At 40.2% G+C, this 25,695-nt stretch overlaps 1 pseudogene and 6 gene segments (V, D, J or C); 3 read left to right on the top strand and 4 right to left on the bottom strand.

Moving 5' to 3' along the window:
• Nucleotides 1–1,008: 1,008 nt before the first annotated feature.
• Nucleotides 1,009–2,367, bottom strand: LOC133014969 (immunoglobulin lambda constant 1-like; annotated as a pseudogene).
• A 467-nt stretch (nt 2,368–2,834) lies between these two features.
• Nucleotides 2,835–3,300, top strand: LOC133014970 (probable non-functional immunoglobulin kappa variable 3-7). The segment is given in 2 exon segments: nt 2,835–2,896; nt 2,990–3,300. Coding segments are annotated over 2 exon segments (363 nt in total).
• Nucleotides 3,301–9,900: 6,600 nt separating this feature from the next.
• On the bottom strand, nt 9,901–11,247 carry LOC133014972 (immunoglobulin lambda constant 1-like). The segment is given in 3 exon segments: nt 9,901–10,223; nt 11,006–11,128; nt 11,238–11,247. Coding segments are annotated over 3 exon segments (456 nt in total).
• Nucleotides 11,248–11,642: 395 nt separating this feature from the next.
• LOC133014973 (Ig kappa chain V region K16-167-like) lies at nt 11,643–12,150 on the top strand. The segment is given in 2 exon segments: nt 11,643–11,733; nt 11,825–12,150. Coding segments are annotated over 2 exon segments (378 nt in total).
• Nucleotides 12,151–14,190: 2,040 nt separating this feature from the next.
• Nucleotides 14,191–14,508, bottom strand: LOC133014902 (immunoglobulin lambda constant 1-like; the record flags this gene model as incomplete). The annotated part of the segment is given in 1 exon segment: nt 14,191–14,508. A coding segment is annotated over 1 exon segment (318 nt), but the record flags the coding sequence as incomplete, so codon positions are not given.
• An 8,086-nt stretch (nt 14,509–22,594) lies between these two features.
• LOC133014974 (immunoglobulin lambda constant 1-like) lies at nt 22,595–23,859 on the bottom strand (the record flags this gene model as incomplete). The annotated part of the segment is given in 3 exon segments: nt 22,595–22,893; nt 23,674–23,752; nt 23,848–23,859. Coding segments are annotated over 3 exon segments (390 nt in total), but the record flags the coding sequence as incomplete, so codon positions are not given.
• A 403-nt stretch (nt 23,860–24,262) lies between these two features.
• Nucleotides 24,263–24,803, top strand: LOC133014975 (Ig kappa chain V region 3381-like). The segment is given in 2 exon segments: nt 24,263–24,387; nt 24,481–24,803. Coding segments are annotated over 2 exon segments (375 nt in total).
• Nucleotides 24,804–25,695: the final 892 nt, after the last annotated feature.

Below are 25,695 nucleotides of genomic sequence, written 5' to 3' on the forward strand. Positions count from 1 at the left end.
TGGTATAACAACATAAAAAGACAAACCTGGATCTGTCCAAAAGATCAAAAAGACTATTCTCCCTACCCTGTCTACTGCCCCTGAGCAAGGCACCTTACTCCCCCAACATCTGCTCCCCGGGCGCCGGACACGGCTGCCCACTGCTCTGTGTGTCCTGCACCAGATGGGTCAAAAGCAGAGGACTAATTTCCCCATTGCATGAGTGTGTCTGTGCATGTTTGTGCATGTGTGGGGGATAAATAAAGTGTATCTTCTTCTTCTTCATACAACCAGCACATCCTGCAAGTTTAAAACCAGAATAATCTCACAATTGTGGTTATTTATCAATTTCATTGGTTGACTAAATGTTGCCAGATATTTATTTATCGACGTTGATTGTCATTTAGATTCTATTACACTTCATCAAAGAGTGATATGATGATTATTATAATCACACATTTAAAAGTGCATTACCATTAAGCACTCACACATCAGAACATGGATGGAACAGAATATCTAATTAACTCTTATGCTAAATGGGTAATTTCCCTATAATTTCTCAGGTTTCATTATGAACTTTTACTTCTGTCACTTATTGACAATAATAGCAATAATGAGGAAAGTCCTACAAACTACTAATGTGATACTTTTGTGATTTTCATCATTTTGTTCAATGTTCAACTCAGAAGTCAGAAACATGGTTTTCATGCAGATCCACACAAGAGAAATTACTGTCTAAGTAGAAGTAAAACACAGATTTACATTAATATCTTTTGCCGCAGAAAAAAGAAAACAGAAGCAGATGTTGGTGATGATATATTTTATTTCTTTGAAGTACAAATAGAAATGTGAAAAACAAATGACATGAGAACATGAAATATTTATTCTTATTTCAAAAGAAGCACAATACAGCATTGGACTGTCATAATGAGTTGAAGAAAAGACATGAAGACATGCAGAGCTGCAGTAGAACACATATAAATCAAACGGACCCACAGTAGAGCACAATGACTCCACCCGGTCGTCTCTCTACTCCGAGCAGAGGTCAGGGTCCAGGGTTTGAGCGACAGGGCTCTGTCCGTTCAGACTGGCCTCACAGCTCACTGAGCCCGCCTTCCTCCACTGATCTGCAGGGAGGCTCATGGTGCTGCTCCAGCTGTAATGGCTGGTTCCCCCCAGGACCCCCGGACTGTGTGACACCCCTGAGGACCTGATGCTGCCCCCCACCTTCCAGCCCAGGCTCCAGGCTGAGGGGAAGCCCCCACTGGCCATACACACCAGAGTGGCAGTGCCCTGCTCCAGCTCTTCACTGGAGGGGGGGAGGAGGGTCAGGGTGGGCCGCACCACACCCACTGGAGAGGAGAGAGGGGAGAAAAGACAAAGGGATGAGGATGAAGGAAAATGACATACAGGTGATTTCTTGTATGTTATAAAATGAAACAGAAGAACTTCTACTGTTGAACATCATTCACTCAGTGTCAGACCATCAGCCGCAGGGTTCAAGTGTCAATGTGGCTGAGAAGGTTCACTGATAATGATTCTTGATGATTATTGAGGACGTCTTCACGTCTGTTTCTCAACGTGTGACAGTGAAGAACTCGTCCCTGAGATGATTTTCTTCTGTTTAAACTCACAGATCTGAAACACTGGTGTAAAAACAGTTCAAACCTTTAACGTCTGTTTCTTTCACTTCCTATTCACCACATGAAGCGTGAACACAAAGCTGAGCTGCATCAACTGATTAAATCCTGTTTTTGTTCAACGACAGATTTTTGTGCCAAAATATGTTTGATCTATTCAAACTAAACATTTTTAAACAGTTTATGATTTAGTTTGAAGCTTGAGCAACTTCTATTTTAAAACGTTTTAAACATGTTAATAAAAATCATCATTGTACATGAAAATAGATATAACATTTGTAATAGTATGTTTCTATAAATGTATAAATCTACATAAATTGATTACGATCACTAAATATTGATCTGCCTTATTTTTTCTCAGGATACGAGATTACCTTAGAATGATTAAAATTACAAACAATAAATATTGATCTGCATTTATTTTTCTCAGGATATGAGATTACCACAGATTGATAAAAATTCACCAAAATTATCAGCCAGTCAATCTCTGAACTAGATCAAATTCTTGTTCATTGTTCGATAAAATTTATAAATGCACAAAGTAAAAATCTCTGGTACTTACAGTCAATGTTGAGTCTGGTTCCTCCACCGAAAGTCAACCACAGTTATACAGACTCATTAGGTGCTCGTACAAAAACCTCCTGCACCGTGAACAACAGTCTGTCCACTGAAGAGTCACTTTTTACTGGTTAAACTACACATTTTACACTGAATATTTATATTCAGCTAATGTGGCTTGAAATATCATGAAGATTAAATAATTAAAAAATATATACATTTGTTAAAATTTTCAAAAAAATGTATTTAACTTTGTCATGAATTCATATTTTGAAAAAAATAGTTTGACATCATTTGAAAGCTGTAAAACAAACAGGATGCTTCAAAACTAATTAAAGCAAAATGTTTTGAAAAGTCTATTGTACATCTACTCACTCTGTAATTCAAGGGGAATGAAATACACATATTTGCATCAATGAAAGTGACACAATTTGAATCCAGATGCTGACGACCCTCAATTCTGCTTCTTCCTATTTAGTGTAAATCCAAACAGCAATGCTCCTGAGTTTGTGTCCCACGTCACCTTCAGTCCGCTCAGAGCAGAGGAATCATTTCCATAGAGAGGAGGCTTTGCATCGTCAGCTGATCCTCCACTGAACTGAGAAGCTTTATAGTCCTGTGACTCCAACTCTGCAGGACTCAGACCCATCAGTCCACCACAACCACCATGACTCTCATCACCCTCCTCATCTGGACGGTGGCCTGCTGCAGCTTCACAGGTTCAGTCACTCAGCAACATTTCAGACGTGATGCGCTGCCTGTTCTCTCTCTTCACCTCCGCTGATTAATGTATGATTTGTGTTTGTGTGCAGGATGCAGCGGCGAGGTGACTGTGACTCAGCCTCCAGTCGTGACATTTACTCCAGGATCCACTGTCACGTTGACCTGTAATACCAACCCCAGTGTTAATAGTGGTTTGACGTCCTGGTACCAGCAGAAACCTGGACAGGCTCCCAAGCTTTTTATACACTCAACATCAACTCTTAATACAGGAACTGCCTCTCGATTCAGTGGCAGTGGCTCTGGTTCAAGCTACACCTTAACCATCGGCGGTGTTCAGGCTGAAGATTTTGGAGATTATTACTGTGCCGTTAGTGTTGGCGATGGAAAGTTCACACAGTGATTTAGAGCCGTACAAAAACCTCCCTCAGTTTGACTGAAGTGAAACTGGTCTGCTGCAGCTGCACAGAGAATAACTGGTCCAGTGAACACAACACAAGTCTTCAAGCAGAGCGACAATTAAGCTAAACACAACTGAAACAAACTCACAGTTTTAAATGTTCAGAAATCTCCAAACAAAGCCCCTTGAAACCATAATTGTCAAATTTTGATTTTTAGTTGAAGTATAGAACGTCTAAATGTGTGTTGGGGTGGGGGTGGTTGAACCTAAACTTCATTACTTCTCTTTCATTTAAGTGTATCCACAGGTCTGCACTTTTCAATTTTGACGATATAATATTTGTTTGAAGATTGTAATGATGTGGTTCATGTGTTTCTTTGTAGGGGGGTGTTTGGGTCAATGTAGGGTCTCCAGGTCCCTTTTGCCTGAGGCCCCTAAAGTCCCTTGAAACGCCCCTGGAGTCCCACAGATGAGTTTTCATGGTGATTCTCTGGCGGTGCAGTGAACGCTGCGTTGACCGGCCCAGTTGCACGTGTTGTAAACGGAGCTGTATCGTAAAAAACCTGCCTCAACTAGTTGCTCTACAGAATGAGTTCTAACAGAAAACTACAATAAACACAGAGAATATATACAATGTATTATAAAACACATTAAGCTCATACAACCAGCACATCCTGCAAGTTTATAACCAGAATAATCTCACAACTGTGGTTATTTATGAATTTCATTTGATGACTAAATGTTGCCAGATATTTATTTATCGACTTTGATTGTCATTTTGATTCTGTTACACTTCATCAAATAGTGATATGAGGATTTTTATAATCACACATTCAAAAGTGTATTACCATTAAGCACTCACACATCAGAACATGGATGGAACAGAATATCTTATTAACTCTGATGCTAAATGTGTAATTTCCCTTAAATTTCTCACGTTTCATTATAAACTTTTACTTCTGTCACTTATTGACAATAATATGAATTATAAGGAAAGTCCTATAAACTACTAATGTGATTCTTTTGTGATTTTCATCATTTGTTGAATGTTCAACTCAGAAGTCAGAAACATGGTTTTCATGCAGATCCACACAAGATAAATTACAGTCTAAGTAGAAGTAAAACACAGATTTACATTAATATCTTTTGCCGCAGAAAAAATAAAACAGAAGCACATGTTGGTGATGATATATTTTATTTTAGTAAAGCAAAACTGAAATGTTAAAAACAAATGACATGAGAACATGAAATATTTATTATTGTTTCAAAAGTATCACAATACAGCATTTGACTGTCATAATGAGTTGAAGAAGGACATGAAGACATGCAGATTGTCTATAGATTCTACATTTTTGATATAGTCTGCCAACCTATATAACCTATATGCTTAAATAGTAATCAGACTGCATGTATATCTCGATATATACTGGACATATATTTGCATTTATAATCAATAGACTGAGTTTACATCTGTATATACCTTCTATGTCATTATATAGTAATCACACTGTCTATATCTTTACATAAACTACATACAGTGCTGTGCAAAAATTTTAGGCATGTGTGAAAAAATGCTGTAAGCTAAGAATGCTTTGAAAAATGGAAGTGTTTACAGTTTATTTTCATCAATTAACAAAAGTGAGCGAACAAAAAAAAAATCTAAATCAAATCAATATTTGGTGTTACTACCCTTTGCCTTCAAACCAGCATCAGTTCTTATAGGTTCACTTGCACAAAGTCAGGGATTTTTTAGGATTATAGTCAGGTGTATGATCAACCAATTATACCAAACAGGTGCTAATGATCATCAATTTAACATGTAGGTTGAAACATAGTCATAAACTGAAACAGAAACAGCTGTGTAGGAGGCTTCAAACTGGGTTAGGAACAAACTCTGCTTCCAATGTGAGGTTGTGAAAGATAATTTGATGTCACAGATCATACACCATGGGAAGACTGAGCACAGCAACAAGACACAAGGTAGTTATACTGCATCAGCAAGGTCTCTCCCAGACAAAGATTTCAAAGCAGACTGGGGTTTCCAGATGTGCTGTTCAAGCTCTTTTGAAGAAGCACAAAGAAACGGGCAACGTTGAGGATCGCAATGGTCGGCCAAGGAAACTTAGTGCAGCAGATGAAAAATACATCAAGCTTATTTCCCTTCGAAATCGTAAGATGTCCAGCAGTGCCACCCGCTCGGAACTGGCAGAAACAAGTGGGACCCATGTACACCAATCTACTGTCTGGAGAAGTCTGATCAGAAGTAGTCTTCATGGAAGAGCTGCAGCCAAAAAGCCATACCTCTGACATGGAAACAAGGCCAAGAGACTCAACTATGCATGAAAACATAGGAACTGGGGTGCAGAAAAATGGCAGCAGGTGCTCTGGACTGATGATTCAAAAGTTGAAATATTTGGCTGTAGAAGAAGGCAGTTTGTTCGCCGAAGGGTTGGAGAGCGGTACAATAATGAGTGTCTGCAGGCAACAGTGAAGCATGGTGGAGGTTCCTTGCAAGTTTGGGGCTGCATTTCTGCAAATGGAGTTGGAGATTTGGTCAGGATTAATGGTATCCTCAATGCTGAGGGACCCATGTACACCAATCTACTGTCCGGAGAAGTCTGATCAGAAGTGGTCTTCATGGAAGAGCTGCAGCCAAAAAGCCATACCTCTGACATGGAAACAAGGCCAAGCGACTCAACTGTGCATACAGATACTTATCCGTCATGCAATAGCATCAGGGAGGCGTATGATTGGCACCAAATTTATTCTGCAGCAGGACAACGACCCCAAACATACAGCCAACGTCATTAAGAACTATCTTCAGCATAAAGAAGAACAAGAAGTCCTGGAAGTGATGGTATGGCCCCCACAGAGCCCTGATCTCAACATCATCGAGTCTGTCTAGGATTACATGAAGAGACAGAAGGATTTGAGGAAGCCTACATCCACAGAACATCTGTGGTTAGTTCTCCAAGATGTTTGGAATAACCTGCCAGCTGAGTTCCTTCAAAAACTGTGTGCAAGTCTACCTAGACGAATTGATGCTGTTATGAAGGCAAAGGGTGGTCACACCAAATATTGATTTGATTTAGATTTCTCTTCTGTTCATTCACTGCATTTTGTTAATTGATGAAAACAAACTGTTAATACTTTATAGCATTTTTTCTCACCTGCCTAAAACTTTTGCACAGTACTGTATATTATAAAATAAATCAATTATTTAGACAATCAAAAGTCTGTATTTAAATCTATATAGACCTTATATATCATTATATAGTAATCAGGCTGTCTATACCTTCATATAGACAGTCTATCTAACTAAGGTATCTTTAGGCCTCATGATGCATTTTGCAGCTCTTTTAATTCACGTCGTTTTATCTTTATTAGCAGATGAAGTTTGCTCAGTTTTTATTGATTTGACATGTTACATTATTTTTTTTCCCAAAGTATTCGAATGAACCTGATACTCGTAAACTTCAGTGTTACATTTAGTCTGATTGATACTCAGAGTAATTTCTCAGAGGGTGAGAGTATTTAAATAAAACAGAGGCCTGGGGTCACTGAGGTCAGATGACGCGTACTTACTTACTTCTTTCACTAATATCAGAGCTGCATGAAATGACTTATGTACATGGTGGTGAAAAGGTTGAACAAGGACAGAAACTTGACAGAACTCCGTGTTAGCCCCCACCCAGACTGCTCTGATCCTTGGTGTTACTCTCGACAGTCAACTCTCCCTTACGACCAACATTACTGCAACAACACGTTCCTGTAGATTCATGCTGCACAACATCAGGAGAATACGTCCCCTTCTCACTCAGAAGGCGGCGCAGGTTCTGGTCCAGGCTCTGGTCATCTCACCTCTAGACTATTGCAACTCCCTCCTGGCAGGTCTACCTGCTAGTGCCATGCGACCTCTGCAGCTCATCCAGAATGCAGCAGCTCCACTGGTCTTTAACCTAAATTCACTCACACTACTCCCCTCCTCCGCTCCCTTCACTGGTTACCAGTGGCTGCGAGTTCGTTTCAAAACATTAGTACTTGCGTACCGTGCTGCGAACGGATCAGGTCCAGTCTCCATCCAGGACATGGTCAAAACTCACACCCCAGCCCGTACACTCCGCTCTGCATCTGCCAATCGGCTTGTTGCTCCCTCACTGCAAGCTAAACACTCAACAACATCACGACTGTTTGCTGTCCTGGCTCCTAAATGGTGGAATGAGCTCCACATTGACATCAGGAAAGAAAGTCTACACATCCTCCGCCTAAAAATAAAAACACACCTCTTCTGACAATACCTTGAATGAAAGTTTAAACAAACACATTAGTAGCACTTAAATGACACTTAATTATAGCACTTTGTAGTTTGGCTTTCTTGAAGAAATGTAACTTTCTTGATTCTTGTTGTTCTGGGTTTGTAGCCTCATGGTTGAATGCACTTATTGTAAGTAGCTTTGGATAAAAGGGTCATCTAAATTAAATGTAATGTTAAACCAAATCAGCCTCACACCATGATGGAGTTATTGATGATGGTGAACTGCCAGCAGAGGGCAGTGTGCATCTACTTAGAGACATGAAGGGATATTCCTGAGGGAGAGAGTTACTCCCAGAGCAGCTTCCTGGCTTCAGTGTTCAGTCGCAGTTGGATTTATTTGAGGAAACAAAATCACGTGGTTAGATTTTGATACATTTTTTGGTTTGGGATGAAATAGTCCATTAACAACAATCACATTTAAAGGTGTTCTGGTAAAAAGCCTTGAAGACAAACTTCTCCCATGTGTGCAGACCAGAACTTTTCAAGGTCAGACACGGAAGTGAAAGTTCCTTCATGTGATGTCCACATGTTCTCAATCAGCGTCACCTCTTCCTCTCAGTTTCATAAAGACAGGTGCACTCAAATGTATTTTGCATGAATTTTATGCATCGCTGCTCCTCAGAGTTAAAGTCACACAGAGTCTGAACCGTTTTCACGCACTCACACAGGAAACTGCATCAGGATGATGTTGACAGTAACTCTGAGTGTCATGCTGGTTTTTCTGAGTCAGGGTGAGAGACTTTGAACGTTGTGGAAATGGGTTTTCTTTATTTTCCTCCACAGGCTGTTGAAACTATTTTCTCTGATGCTCTTTCATTCATTTCTTATTTCAGAGTCTGCAGCCAACAGTTTTCTGACTCAGACTGACTCAGTCAAGTCTGTTAGTCTTGGAGGGACTGTGAACATCGGAGCCACAGGGAGTTCAAATATTGGTGCTGACCTCAGTTGGTATCTTCAGAAACCTGGACAGGCTCCCAAGCTTCTTATTTACTCAGCATCAACTCTTAATTCAGGAACTCCCTCTCGATTCAGTGGCAGTAGATCTGGTTCTAGCTACACCTTAACCATCAGAGGTGTTCAGGCTGAAGATGTTGGAGATTATTACTGTCTCGGTGATCATGGCGGTGGAGTGTTCACACAGTGATTTAGAGCCGTACAAAAACCTCCCTCAGTTTGACTGAAGTGAAACTGGTCTGCTGCAGCTGCACAGAGAATAACTGGTCCAGTGAACACAACACAAGTCTACAAGCAGAGCGACAATGAAGCTAAACACAACTGACACAAACTCACAGTTTTAAATGTTCAGAAATATCCAAACAAAGCCCCATGAAACCAATTTCTAGTTGAAACCTAGAACTTCTAAATGTGTGTGTAAGATGAGCCTGAGGTGGTGGTGTTTGGGTCATTGTAGGCTCCCCAGGTCCCTTTTGCCTGAGGCCCTTAAAGTCCCTTGAAACGCCCCTGGAGTCCCACAAATGAGTTTTCATGGTGATTCTCTGGCGGAGCAGTGAACGCTGCGTTGACCGGCCCAGTTGCACGTGTTGTAAACGAAGCAGTATCGTAAAAAACCTGCCTGAACTTGTTGCTCTACAGAATGAGTTCCAACAGAAAACTACAATAAACACAGAGAATATATACGATGTATTATAAAACACATTAAACTCAAATAAACCAGTAAATACACTTACACTTCATCAAATAGTGATATGATGATTATTGTAATCACACATTAAAATGTGAATTACCATTAAGCACTCACACATCAGATCATGGAGGGAACAGAATATCTAATTAACTCTTATGGTAAATGTGTAAATTCCCTTTCATTTCTGAGGTTTCATTATAAACTTTTACTTCTGTCACTTACTGACAATGAAATTAATCATGAGGAAAGTCCTACAAACTACTAATGTGATACATTTGTGATTTTCATCATTTTGTTCAATATTCAACTCAAAAGTCAGAAACATGGTTTTCATCCAGATCCACACAAGATAAATTACTGTCTAAGTAGAAGTAAAACACTATCTTTTGCCACAGAAAAAAATAACACAGAAGCAGATGTTGGTGATGATATATTTTATTTTAGTAAAGTAAAAATAGAAATGTGAAAAACAAATGACATGAGAACATGAACTATTTATTCTTGTTTCAAAAGTAGCACAATACAGCATTGGACTGTCATAATGAGTTGAAGAAAAGACATGAAGACATGCAGTGCTGCAGTAGAATACATGTAAATCAAACGGACCCACAGTAGAGCACAATGACTCCACCCGGTCGTCTCTCTACTCTGAGCAGAGGTCAGGGTCCAGGGTTTGAGCGACAGGGCTCTGTCCGTTCAGACTGGCCTCACAGCTCACTGAGCCCGCCTTCCTCCACTGCTCTGCAGGGAGGCTCATGGTGCTGCTCCAGCTGTAATGGCCGGTTCCCCCCAGGACCCCCGGGCTGTGAGACACCCCTGAGGACCTGCTGCTGCCCCCCACCTTCCAGCCCAGGCTCCAGGCTGAGGGGAAGCCCCCGCTGGCCATACACACCACAGTGACAGTGCCCTGCTCCAGCTCTTCACTGGAGGGGGGGAGGAGGGTCAGGGTGGGCCGCACCACACCCACTGGAGGAGAGAGAGGGGAGAAAAGACAAAGGGATGAGGATGAAGGAAAATTACATACAGGTGATTTCTCGTATGTTATCAAATGAAGCAGAAGAACTTCTACTCTTGAACATCATTCACTGAGTGTCAGACCATCAGCCGCAGGGTTCAAGTGTCAATGTGGCTCAGAAGGTTCACTGATAATGATTCTTGATGATTATTGAGGACGTCTTCACGTCTGTTTCTCAACGTGTGACAGTGAAGAACTCGTCCCTGAGATGATTTTCTTCTGTTTAATCTCACAGAGCTGAAACACTGGTGTGAAAACAGTTCAAACCTTTGTCGTCTGTTTCTTTCACTTCCTTTTCACCACATGAAGCGTGAACACAAAGCTGATCTGCATCTACTGATAAAATCCTGTTTGTTTTCAACATCTGATATTTGTGCCAAAATATGTTTTGATCAATTCAAACTAAACATTTTTAATCATTTTATGATTAAGTTTGAATCTTGAGCAAATTCTATTTTAAAACATTTTAAACATGTGAATAAAAGTCATCATTGTACATGAAAATAGATGAAACTTTTGTAAAAGTATGTTTCTATAAATGTATTATTCTACATAAATTGATTACGACCAATAAATATTGATCTGCATTTCTTTTTCTCAGAATATGAGATTACCTCAGATTGAGAAAAATTCAACACAATTATCAGCCAGTCAATCTCTGAACTTGATCAAATTATTGTTCATTATTTGATAAAAGTTATAAATGCACAAAGTAAAAATATCTGATACTTACAGTTGTTGTTGAGTTTGGTTCCTCCACCGAAAGTCCTCCACAGTGATACAGACTCATTAGGTACTCGTACAAAAACCTCCTGCACCGTGAACAACAGTCTGTCCACTGAAGACTCACTTTTTTCTGGTTTAACTTCACAATTTACACTGAATATTTATATTGAGCTAACGTGGCTGGAAAAGTCATCAAGATTTAAAAATAAAAAATAAATATTTGTGAATTTTTTTTTTACTTAGAAACATTGAGAGACAAAATGTTGATTTAACGTTGTCAAGAATTCATATTTCAAAATACTGTTTGACTTCATTTGAAAGCTGTAAAGCAAACAGGATGCTTCAAAAGAATTAAAACAAAAGGTTTTGAAAATTCTAATGTACATACTCACTCTGTAATTCAAGGGAATGAAATACACATATTTGCATCAATAAAAGTGACACAATTTGAATCCAGATGTTGACGACCCTCAATTCTGCTTCTTCATATTTAGTGGAAATCCAAACAGCAACGCTCCTGAGTTTGTGTCCCACGTCACCTTCAGTCCGCTCAGAGCAGAGGAATCATTTCCATAGAGAGGAGGCTTTGCATCGTCAGCTGATCCTCCACTGAACTGAGAAGCTTTATAGTCCTGTGACTCCAACTCTGCAGGACTCAGACCCGTCAGTCCACCACAACCACCATGACTCTCATCACCCTCCTCATCTGGACGCTGGCCTGCTGCAGCTTCACAGGTTTAGTCACTCAGCAACATTTCAGACGTGATGCGCTGCCTTCTCTGTCTTCACCTCCGCTGATTAATGTATGATTTGTGTTTGTGTGCAGGATGCAGCGGACAGGCGACTGTGACTCAGCCTCCAGTCGTGACATTTACTCCAGGATCCACTCTCACTCTGACCTGTAAAACCAACCCCAGTATTTATAGTAATGAGTTCTCCTGGTACCAGCAGAAACCTGGACAGGCTCCCAAGCTTCTTATATACTATATATCAACTCTTCATTCAGGAACTCCCCCTCGATTCAGTGGCAGTGGCAGTAACTCTGGTTCTAGCTTCACCTTAACCATCAGCGGTGTTCAGGCTGAAGATGTTGGAGATTATTACTGTCAGAGCGTCCATTATTTAAGCGGAGCATATGTGTTCACACAGTGATTTAGAGCCGTACAAAAACCTCCCTCAGTTTGACTGAAGTGAAACTGGTCTGCTGCAGCTGCACAGAGAATAACTGGTCCAGTGAACACAACACAAGTCTTCAAGCAGAGCGACAATGAAGCTCAACACAACTGAAACAAACTCACAGTTTTAAATGTTCAGAAATCTCCCAACAAAGCCCCATGAAACCAACTTTGTCAAATTTATATTTTCTACTTTATTTACTAGACTTTATTACCTCACTATCATTTACGTTGAAGCACAGGTCTCCAGTTTTCTAATTTTAAGATACATTAATTTGTCCCAAACACATGCACAGACATGCACAAGCACACTCATGCAAGGAGGGAAATTTAACCGCTGCTTTTAACCCATCTGGTGCAGGACACACAGAGCAGTGAGCAGCCATGTACGGTGCCCGGGGAGAAGATGTTGGGGGAGTAAGGTGCCTTGCTCAGCCCTACTAGACAAGGTAGGGAGAATCCTCTTGGTCAATCCAGGTTCGTCTTTTTGTTGTTTCTCCGTGGAGTCGAACCAGAGACGAACCAAATACCTTTTCTGCCCATAGTCCAAGTTTCTGCCACTAGTCCACCGCCTCTCCTTTCCTGCTTCTCCTTCCTTTACTCCATCCCTATCACATAAAAGTAATTCTTATCTGATCAGTACATGTTACTAACTTGACCCTTTTCCCGGAGTTTCTGTGCCTTAGCGCCCGCAGATGCAGGGCCACAGCTGTGGCCGCACCATGGATTATGATTGTGGATCGCGCGTCAGAGGTCGCAATGGTGGACCCAGTTTGGTGGATTCTGTATCGTGCCAGCCGATCGTAGCGGTAATGGAGGATCCTTTGTCGTGTTGGCATCGGATGGTGGTGGACCACGACCGAGGCGGTAGCTGATGATGGATTCTAACTGGCGGCAGTGGACAATGACTGTCGACTATAGTGGATCTCATCCTGATGCTGGATCTTGATCTTGCTGGCTGCTGACCAGAGACTATGATTGCAGCAGGACTGCTTGACATATAGTATTGAAAAATGTTTACCCTCATCGATGCTGCTAAAAACTTCAATCCTTATGATGTTTTCTTACACTTGACATCTATTGCACTTCTGTCCGTCCTGGGAGAGGGATCCCTCACATGTGGCTCTCTCTGAGGTTTCTACATATTTTTACCTGTTAAAAGGGTTTTTAGTAGTTTTTCCTTACTCTTGTTGAGGGTTAAGGACAGAGGATGTCACACAATGTTAAAGCCCTATGAGACGAATTGTGATTTGTGAATATGGGCTATACAAATAAAATTTGATTGATTGATTGATTGATATATAATATTTGTTTGAAGATTGTAATTATGTGGTTCATGTATTTCTTTGTAGGGGGGTGTTTGGGTCAATGTAGGCTCCCCAGGTCCCTTTTGCCTGAGGCCCCTTAAGTCCCTTGAAACGCCCCTGGAGTCCCACAAATGAGTTTTCATGGTGATTCTCTGGTGGAGCAGTGAACGCTGCGTTGACCGGCCCAGTTGCACGTGTTGTAAACGGAGCTGTATCGTAAAAAACCTGCCTCAACTAGTTGCTCTACAGAATGAGATCTAACAGAAAACTACAATAAACACAGAGAATAAATACGATGTGTTATAAAACACATTAAGCTCATACAACCAGCACATCCTGCAAGTTTAAAACAAGAATAATCAGAAACAATTGTGGTTATTTATCAATTTCATTTGATGACTAAATGTTATGTTGTCTCAGTAGAAGTAAAACACAGATTTACATTAATATATTTTGCAGCAGAAAAAATTAAAACAGACGCAGATGTTGGTGATGATATATTTTATTTTAGTAAAGTAAAATTAGAAATGTGAAAAACAAATAACATGAGAACATGAAATATTTATTGTTGTTTCAAAAGTAGCACAATACAGCATTGGACTGTCATAATGAGTTGAAGAAAAGACATCAAGACATGCAGAGCTGCAGTAGAACACATGTAAATCAAACAGACCCACAGTAGAGCACAATGACTCCACCCGGTCGTCTCTCTACTCCAAGCAGAGGTCAGGGTCCAGGGTTTGAGCGACAGGGCTCTGTCCGTTCAGACTGGCCTCACAGCTCACTGAGCCCGCCTTCCTCCACTGCTCTGCAGGGAGGCTCATGGTGCTGCTCCAGCTGTAGTGGCCGGTTCCCCCCAGGACCCCCAGGCTGTGAGACACCCCTGAGGACCTGATTCTGCCCCCCACCTTCCAGCCCAGGCTCCAGGCTGAGGGGAAGCCCCCGCTGGCCATACACACCAGAGTGGCAGTGCCCTGCTCCAGCTCTTCACTGGAGGGGGGGAGGAGGGTCAGGGTGAGCCGCACCACACCCACTGGAGGAGAGAGAGGGGAGAAAAGACAAAGGGATGAGGATGAAGGAAAATGATGTACAGGTGATTTCTTATATGTTATAAAATGAGTCTCAGTAGAATAGTTCTAAGTTTGTAAAAAATAGATTTTCTCAAGTGCAGTATTTGCAGTAAGTAACTTCATGATGTATTTGTAGTACAGTCAAGAACTCTAGATAGAGCAAAGTGCATTCCTTAGGCTGTATACATCTTTATATATATTCTTTGTGGACTCTCTTTTTATTAAAAGTTTTTAAAGACATATAGACTGCACAAATAATTGTATTGATTGTCTTAAATTCTTCATATTTTATATAGACTGTCATGCTCTTTTTAAAGTCTGTTCATGAATATAAAAGGAAATGTTATTATATTATTCATATTTTATAATAAATATATTATTTAGACAGTCAATAGCCTGTATTTTTTCTATATAAACTTTATATATCATTATATAGTAATCATACTGTCTATACCTTCATATAGACAGTCTATCTAACTAAGGTCTCTTTCGGCCTCATGATGCATTTTGCAGCTCTTTTTATTCACATGGTTTTATCTTTATTAGCAGATTCAGTTTGCTCAGTTTTAATGGAATTGACATGTTATACTTTATATTTTTTTCACAAAGTATTCGAATGAGCCTGATACTCGTTAACTTCACTGTCACATTTAGTCTGATTGATACTCAGAGTATTTTCTCAGAGGGTGAGAATACTTAAATAAAGCAGAGGCCTTGGGTCATTGAGGTCAGATGACGCGTACTTAATTACTTCTTTCACTAATATCAGAGCTGCATGAAATGACTGATGTACATGGTGATGACAAGGTTGAACAAGGACAGAAAACAAAATCAGCCTCACACCATGATGGAGTTATTGATGATGTTGAACTGCCAGCAGAGGACAGTGTGCATCTACTTAGAGACATGAAGGGTTATTCCTGAGGGAGAGAGTTACTCCCAGAGCAGCTTCCTGGCTTCAGTGTTCAGTCGCAGTGGGATTTAGTTGAGGAAACAAAATCACTTGGTTAGATTTTGATACATTTCTTGGTTTGGGATGAAATAGTCCATTAACAACAATCACATTCAAAGGTTTTCTGGTAAAAATCCTTGAAGAAAAACTTCTCCCATGTGTGCAGACCAGAACTTTCAAAGTCAGACACGGAAGTGAAAGTTCCTTCATGTGATGTCCACATGTTCTCACTCAGCGTCACCTCTTCCTCTCAGTTTCATAAAGACAGGTGCACTCAAATGTATTTTGCATGAATTTTATACATCGCTGCTCCTCAGAGTTAAAGTCACACAGAGTCTGAACATAAGATGAGCCTGAGGTGATGGTGGGGGGGGCGTTGAACATAAACCTTATTACTTGATTATCATTTACGTAGATGCACAGGTCAGCCCTTTATAATTTTGATGATAAAATATTTGTTAACATTTTTGTTTGTTTGTTTAAGAGTAGGCTTAAAACCTTCCTTTTTGATAAAGCTTAGTTAGAGCTGATCCAGGCTTGTCTTAGACCTGCATTTAGTAATGCTGCTACAGGTCTAGAAGGTCGGGGGACACATAACACACGGAGCTTCTCTTTCCAGCTTCTCCTTCCTCTTATCAAATCATTATCACATAAAAGTAATTCACATCTCAACAGCACATGTTACTAACTTGACTTCTTCCCCGGAGTCCCTTTACCTTATCGCCTGCAGATCCGGGGCCGCAGCTGTGGCCGCATCATGGATTACAATCTGTGGATTGCATATCAGAGATTGAATGGTGGATCCAGTTTAGCGTATTCTGTATCCTGCAGGCTGATCGTAATAATAATGGCGGATCCTTTATCATTGGGATTTGAAAATGGTGGTGAATCACGACCGAGGTGGCAGCTGATGATGGATACTAATTGGCGGCTGTGGACAATGACTGTGGACTATAGTTAAGTCGGATCTTGATGGTGGATCATGATCTTGCTGGCTGCTGACCATAGACTATATGATTGCAGCAGGACTGCTTGATATATATACATATATATATAGTACACTTGACTTCTAATGCACTTCTCTCCGTCCTGGGAGAGAGATCCCTCACATGTGGCTCTCTCTGAGGTTTCTACGTTCTTTTTACCCTGTTAAAAGGGTTTTTAGTAGTTTTTCCATACTCTTGTTGAGGGTTAAGGACAGAGGATGTAAAACCATGTTAAAGCCCTATGAGACAAATTGTGATTTGTGAATATGGGCTAAACAAGTAAAATTTGATTGATTGATTGATTACTTCTGAAAATTGAGAGACAACAAGTTGATTTAACTTTGTCATGAACTAATATTTTGGAAAGAAGTTTGACATCATTTGAAAGCAACAAAACAAACAGGATACTTCAAAAGAATTAAAACAAAATGTTTAAAAAATATATCTATTGTACGTCTTCTCACTCTGTAATTCAAAGGGAATGAAATACACATATTTGCATCAATGAAAGTGACACAATTTGAATCCAGATGCTGACGACCCTGAATTCTGCTTCTTCATATTTAGTGTAAATCCAAACAGCAACGCTCCTGAGTTTGTGTCCCACGTCACCTTCAGTCCGCTCAGAGCAGAGGAATCATTTCCATAGAGAGGAGGCTTTGCATCGTCAGCTGATCCTCCACTGAACTGAGAAGCTTTATAGTCCTGTGACTCCAACTCTGCAGGACTCAGACCCGTCAGTCCACCACAACCACCATGACTCTCATCACTCTCCTCATCTGGACGCTGGCCTGCTGCAGCTTCACAGGTTCAGTCACTCAGCAACATTTCAGACGTGATGCGCTGCCTGTTCTCTCTCTTCACCTCCGCTTATTAATGTATGATTTGTGTTTGTGTGCAGGATGCAGTGGCCAGATGACTGTGACTCAGCCTCCAGTCGTGACATTTACTGCAGGATCCACTGTCACACTGACCTGTAAAACCAGCCCGAGTGTTTATAACAATAATTATTTGTCCTGGTACCAGCAGAAACCTGGACAGGCCCCCAAGCTTCTCATATACTATGCAACAAGTCTTAATTCAGGAACTCCCTCTCGATTCAGTGGCAGTGGCTCTGGTTCTAGCTTCACCTTAACCATCAGTAGTGTTCAGGCTGAAGATGTTGGAGATTATTACTGTCTCGGTACTAAAGATACCGCACGGTTCACACAGTGATTTAGAGCCGTACAAAAACCTCCCTCAGTTTGACTGAAGTGAAACTGGTCTGCTGCAGCTGCACAGAGAATAACTGGTCCAGTGAACACAACACAAGTCTTCAAGCAAAGCCCCATGAAACAAATTTTGTCATTTTTGATTTTGAGTTGAAGACTAGAACATTTAACTGTGTGTGTAAGATGAGCCTGAGCTTCAACTTTATTACTTCACTATCATATAGGTGGATGCACAGGTCTGCACTTTTTAATTTTGACTTTATAATATATGTTTGAAGATTGTAATGATGTGGTTCATGTGTTTCTTTGTAGGGGGGTGTTTGGGTCAATGTGGGCTCCCCAGGTCCATTTTGCCTGAGGCCCCTAAAGTCCCTTGAAACGCACCTGGAGTCCCACAAATGAGTTTTCATGGTGATTCTCTGGCGGAGCGGTGAACGCTGCGTTGACCGGCCCAGTTGCACGTGTTGTAAATGGAGCTGTATCGTAAAAAACCTGCCTCAACTAGTTGCTCTACAGAATGAGTTCTAACAAAAAACTACAATAAAGACAGAGAATATATACGATGTATTATAAAACACAATGAATTCATACAACCAGCCCATCCTGCAAGTTTAAAACCAGAATAATCAGAAACAATTGTGGTTATTTATCAATTTCATTTGATGACTAAATGTTGCCAGATATTAATTTATTGACTTTAATTGTCATTTACATTCTGTTACACTCCATCAAAAAGTGATATGATATTATTATAATCACACATTCAAAAGTATAATACCATTAAGCACTCATACATCAGGACATGGATGGAACAGAATATCGAATTAACTCTTATGCTAAATATATAAATTCCCTTTAATTTCTCAGGTTTCATTATAAACTTTTACTTCTGTCACTAGCTGACAATTATAAGAATAAGAAAGGAAAGTCCTATAAACTACTAATGTGATACTTTTGTGATTTTCATCATTTTGTTCAATGTTCAACTCAGAAGTCAGAAACATGGTTTTCATTCAGATCCACACAAGATAAATTACTGTCTAAGTAGAAGTAAAACACAGATTTACATTCATATCTTTTGCCACAGAAAAAAATAACAAAGAAGCAGATGTTGCTGATGATATATTTTATTTTAGTAAAGTAAAATTAGAAATGTGAAAAACAAATAACATGAGAACATGAAATATTTATTGTTGTTTCAAAAGTAGCACAATACAGCATTGGACTGTCATAATGAGTTGAAGAAAAGACATCAAGACATGCAGAGCTGCAGTAGAACACATGTAAATCAAACAGACCCACAGTAGAGCACAATGACTCCACCCGGTCGTCTCTCTACTCCAAGCAGAGGTCAGGGTCCAGGGTTTGAGCGACAGGGCTCTGTCCGTTCAGACTGGCCTCACAGCTCACTGAGCCCGCCTTCCTCCACTGCTCTGCAGGGAGGCTCATGGTGCTGCTCCAGCTGTAGTGGCCGGTTCCCCCCAGGACCATCGGGTTGTGAGACACCCCTGAGGACCTGATTCTGCCCCCCACCTTCCAGCCAAGGCTCCAGGCTGAGGGTAAGCCCCGGCTGGCCATACACACCAGAGTTGCAGTGCCCTGCTCCAGCTCTTCACTGGAGGGGGGGAGGAGGGTCAGGGTGGGCCGCACCACACCCACTGGAGGAGAGAGAGGGGAGAAAAGACAAAGGGATGAGGATGAAGGAAAATGGCGTACAGGTGATTTCTCATATGTTAACAAATGAAACAGAAGAACCTCTACGGTTGAACATCATTCACTCAGTGTCAGACCATCAGCCGCAGGGTTCAAGTGTCAATGTGGCTGAGAAGGTTAACTGATAATGATTCTTGATGATTATTGAGGACGTCTTCACGTCTGTTTCTCAACGTGTGACAGTGAAGAACTCGTCCCTGAGATGATTTTCTTCTGTTTAAACTCACAGAGCTGAAACACTGGTGTGAAAACAGTTCAAACATTTGTCGCCTGTTTCTTTCACTTCCTGTTCACCACATGAAGCGTGAACACAAAGCTGAGCTGCATCTACTGATAAAATCCTCTTTGTTTTCAACATCAGATTTTTGTGCCAAAATATGTTTGATCAATTCAAACTTAACATTTTTAAACAGTTTATGATTTAGTTTGAAGCTTCAGCAAATTCTATTTTAAAACGTTTTAAACATGTGAATTTAAATCATCATTGTACATGAAAATAGATTAAATATTTGTAATTGTATGTTTCTATAAATGTATTAATATACATAAAATTATTGCAGCCAATACATATTGATCTGCATTAATTTTTCTCAGGATTTGAGATTACCATAGATTGATACAAATTCGAAAAATGATCGGCCAGTCAATCTCTGAACTTCATCAAATTATTGTTCATTATTTGATAAAAGTTATAAATGGACAAAAAAAAAATCTCTGGTACTTACAGTCAATGTTGAGTTTGGTTCCTCCACCGAAAGTGTACCACAGTGATACAGACTTTTTAGGTGCTCGTACAAAAACCTCCTGCACCGTGAACAACACTGAAGAGTCACTTTTTACTAGTTAAACTACACAATTTACACTGATTATTTATATTGAGCTAATGTGGCTTGAAATTTCATCAAGATTTAATAATGCACAAATATATTTGTTAAGATTTTTGTTACTTCTGATAAAAATGTTAATTTAACTTTGTCATGAATAATATTTCAAAATAAAGTTTGACTACATTTGAAAGTTGTAAAACAAACAGGATGCTTCAAAAGAATTAAAACAAAATGTTTTAAAAATTCAATTGTACATCTACTCACTCGATTATTCAAGGGGAATGAAATACAGATATTTGCATAAATGAAAGTGACACAATTTGAATCCAGTTGCTGACGACACTCAATTCTGCTTCTTCATATTTAGTGTAAATCCAAACAGCAACGCTCCTGAGTTTGTGTCCACGTCACCTTCTGTCCGCTCAGAGCAGAGGAATCATTTCCATAGAGAGTAGGCTTTGCATCGTCAGCCGATCCTCCACTGAACTGAGAAGCTTTATAGTCCTGTGACTCCAACTCTGCAGGACTCAGACCTGTCAGTCCACCACAACCACCATGACTCTCATCACCCTCCTCATCTTGACGCTGGCCTGCTGCAGCTTCACAGGTTCAGTCACTCAGCAACATTTCAGACGTGATGCGCTGCCTGTTCTCTCTCTTCACCTCCGCTGATGAATGTATGATTTGTGTTTGTATGCAGGATGCAGCGGCCAGATGACTGTGACTCAGCCTCCCGTCGTGACATTTACTCCAGGATCCACTATCACGCTGACCTGTAAAACCAACCCCAGTGTTATTAGTGGTTATATATCCTGGTACCAGCAGAAACCTGGACCGGCCCCCAAGCTTCTTATATACTATATAACAACTCTATATTCAGGAACTCCCTCTCGATTCAGTGGCAGTGGCTCTGGTTCTAGCTACATCTTAACCATAAGCGGTGTTCAGGCTGAAGATGTTGGAGATTATTATTGTCTCGTTAGTCCTGATGGCGCACAGTTCACACAGTGATTTAGAGCCGTACAAAAACCTCCCGCAGTTGGACTGAAGTGAAACTGGTCTGCTGCAGCTGCACAGAGAATAACTGGTCCAGTGAACACAACACAAGTCTTCAAGCAGAGCAACAATGAAGCAAAACACAACTGAAACAAATTCACAGTTTTAAATGTTCAGATATCTCCAAACAAAGCCCCATAAAACCAACGTTGTCATTTTAGATTTTGAGTTGAAGACTAGAACTTCTAAATGTGTGTTTGAATGTGAGCCTTAGGTGGTGGTGGTGTGTGTGGGGGAACTTGAACTTTATTACTTCACTATCACTTACGTGGATGCACAGGTCTGCACTTTTTCATTTTGATGATAAAATATTTGTTTGAAGATTGTAATAATGTGTTTCATGTATTTCTTTGTAGGGGGGTGTTTGGGTCAATGTAGGCTCCTCAGGTCCCTTTTGCCTGAAGTCCCTAAAGTCCCTTGAAACGCACCTGGAGTCCCACAAATGAGTTGCTTTACACAATGAGTTCTAACAGAAAACTACAATAAACACAGATAATATATAAGATGTATTATAAAAAACATTAAGCTCATACAACCAGCACATCCTGCAAGTTTAAAACCAGAATATTCTGACAATTGTGGTTATTTATCAATTTAATTTGATGACTAAATGTTGTCAGATATTAATTTATTGACTTTTATTGTCATTTAGATTTTGTGACACTTCATCAATTAGTGATATGATGTTTATTATAATCACACATTCGAAAGTGTATTACCATTAAGCACTCACACATCAAAACATGGATGGAGGAGAATACCTAATTAACTCTTATGCTAAATGTGTATTTTCCCTTTAATTTCTCAGGTTTCATTTAAAACTTTTACTTCTCTCACTAATTGATGATATTATGAATTATGAGCAAAGTCCTACAAACTACTAATGTGATACCTTTGTGATTTTAATCATTTTGTTCAATGTTCAACTCTGAAGTCAGAAAAATGGTTTTCAAGCAGATCCACACGAGAGAAATTACTGTCTAAGTAGAAGTAAAACACAGATTTAAATTCAAATCTTTTGCCGCAGAAAAAAATAACACAGAAGCAGATGTAAGCGATGATATATTTTATTTTCGTAAAGTAAAAATAGAAATATGAAAAACAAATGACATGAGAACATGAAATATTTATTCTTCTTTCAAACGTAGCACAATACGACATTGGACTGTCATAATGAGTTGAAGAAAAGACATGAAGACATGCAGAGCTGCAGTAGAACACATGTAAATCAAACGGACCCACAGTAGAGCACAATGACTCCACCCGGTCGTCTCTCTACTCCGAGCAGAGGTCAGGGTCCAGGGTTTGAGCGACAGGGCTCTGTCCGTCCAGACTGGCCTCACAGCTCACTGAGCCCGCCTTCCTCCACTGCTCTGCAGGGAGGCTCATGGTGCTGCTCCAGCTGTAGTGGCCAGCCCCCCCCAGGACCATCGGGTTGTGAGACACCCCTGAGGACCTTATGCTGCCCCCCACCTTCCAGCCCAGGCTCCAGGCTGAGGGGAAGCCCCCGCTGGCTATACACACCAGAGTGGCAGTACTCTGCTCCAGCTCTTCACTGGAGGGGGGGAGGAGGGTCAGGGTGGGCCGCACCACACCCACTGGAGGAGAGGGGGAGAAAAGACAAAGGGATGAGAATGAAGCAAAATGACGTACAGGTGATTTCTCATATGTTAACAAATGAAACAGAAGAACTTTTACTGTTGAACATCATTCACTCAGTGTCAGACCATCAGCCGCAGGGTTCAAGTGTCAATGTGGCTGAGAAGGTTCACTGATAATGATTCTTGATGATTATTGAGGACGTCTTCACGTCTGTTTCTCAACGTGTGACAGTGAAGAACTCGTCCCTGAGATGATTTTCTTCTGTTTAAACTCACAGAGCTGAAACACTGGTGTGAAAACAGTTCAAACCTTTGTCGTCTGTTTCTTTCACTTCCTTTTCACCACATGAAGCGTGAACACAAAGCTGAGCTGCATCTACTGATAAAATCCTGTTTGTGTTCAACATCTGATTTTTGTGCCAAAATATGTTTGATCAATTCAAACTATATATATTTTAAAACTGTTCATAATTTAGTTTGAAGCTTGAGCAAATTCTATTTTAAAACATTTTAAAAATGTGAATAAAAATCATCATTGTTCATGAAAATAGATGATACATTTGTTTTAGCATGTTTCCATAAATGTATTAATCTACATAAACTGATTTCGACCAATACATTTTGATCTACATTTTTTTCTCTCAGGATATGAGATTACCTCAGATTTATAAAAATTCAACAAAATTATCAGCCAGTCAATCTCTGAACTTGATCAAAATAGTGTTCATTATTTGATAAAAGTCATAAATGCAAAAAGTTTAAATCTCTGGTACTTACAGTCTTTGTCGAGTTTGGTTCCTCCACCGAAAGTGTACCACAGTGATACTGACTCATTAGGTGCTCGTACAAAAACCTCCTGCACCGTGAACAACAGTCTGTCCACTGAAGAGTCACTTTTTTCTGGTAAAACTACACATTTTACACTGAATATTTATATACAGCTAATGTTGCTTGAAATATCATGAAGATTAAATAATTAAAAAAAACACACATTTGTTAAAATTTTCCAAAAAATGTATTTAACTTTGTCATAAATTCATATTTTGAAAAAAATAGTATAACATCATTTGAAATATGTAAGCAAACAGGATGCTTCAAAAGAATTGAAACAAAATGTTTAAAAAAATTAAATTGCACGTCTACTCACTCTGTAATTCAAGGGGAATGAAATACACATATTTGCATGAAGAAAAGTGACACAATTTAAACCCAGATGCTGACATCCCTGATTTCTGCTTCTTCATATTTAGTGTAAATCCAAACAGCAACGCTCCTGAGTTTGTGTCCCACGTCACCTTCAGTCCGCTCAGAGCAGAGGAATCATTTCCATAGAGAGGAGGCTTTGCATCGTCAGCTGATCCTCCACTGAACTGAGAAGCTTTATAGTCCTGTGACTCCAACTCTGCAGGACTCAGACCCGTCAGTCCACCACAACCACCATGACTCTCATCACCCTCCTCATCTGGACGCTGGCCTGCTGCAGCTTCACAGGTTCAGTCACTCAGCAACATTTCAGACGTGATGCGCTGCCTGTTCTCTCTCTTCACCTCCGCTGATTAATGTATGATTTGTGTTTGTTTGCAGGATGCAGCGGCCAGGTGACTGTGACTCAGCCTCCAGTCGTGACATTTACTCCAGGATCCACTGTCACGCTGACCTGTAAAACCAACCCCAGTGTTCATGGCAATATATATACGTCCTGGTACCAGCAGAAACCTGGACAGACTCCCAAGCTTCTTATACACTCAGCATCAACTCTATATTCAGGAACTCATTCTCGATTCAGTGGCAGTGGCTCTGGTTCTAGCTTCACCTTAACCATCAGCGGTGTTCAGGCTGAAGATGTTGGAGATTATTACTGTCAGAGCTTCCATTATTTAAGCGGAGCATACGTGTTCACACAGTGATTTAGAGCCGTACAAAAACCTCCCTCAGGTTGACTGAAGTGAAACTGGTCTGCTGCAGCTGCACAGAGAATAACTGGTCCAGTGAGCACAACACAAATCTTTAAACAGAGCGACAATGAAGCTAAACACAACTGAAACAAACTCACAGTTTTAAATGTTCAGAAATCTCCAAACAAAGCCCCATGAAACCATCTTTGTCAAATTTATATTTTCTACTTTGTTTAATTGACTTTATTACTTCACTATCCTTTACGTGGATGCACAGGTGTGCTCTTTTTAAATTTTGACTATATGATACTTGTTTGAAAATTATGTGATGTAGTTCATGTGTTTCTTTGTAGGGGGGTGTTTGGGTCAATGTAGGCTCCCCAGGTCCCTTTTGCCTGAGGCCCCTAAAGTCCCTTGAAACGCCCCTGGGGTCCCACAAATGGGTTTTCATGGTGATTCTCTGGCGGAGCAGTGAACGCTGCGTTGACCGGCCCAGTTGCACGTGTTGTAAACTGAGCTGTATCGTGAAAAACCTGCCTCAACTAGTTGCTCTTCAGAATGAGTTCTAACAGAAAACTACTATTAACACAGAGAATATATACGATGTATTATAAAACACATTGAGCTCATACAACCAGCACATCCTGCAAGTTTATAACCAAAATAATCAGAAAAAATTGTGGTTATTTATCAAATTCATTTGATGAATAAATGTTGCCAGATATTTATTTATTTAATTGTCATTTAGATTCTTTGACACTTGATAAATTAGTGATATGATGATTATTAGAATCACACATTCAAAAGTGTATTACCATTAAGCACTCACACATCAGAACATGGATGGAACAGAATATCGAATTAACTCTCATGTTAAATGTGTAACTAATTTCCCTTTAATTTT

The sequence above is a fragment of the Limanda limanda genome, chromosome 12, assembly GCF_963576545.1.
Source record: "Limanda limanda chromosome 12, fLimLim1.1, whole genome shotgun sequence".
NCBI lineage: Eukaryota > Metazoa > Chordata > Actinopteri > Pleuronectiformes > Pleuronectidae > Limanda > Limanda limanda.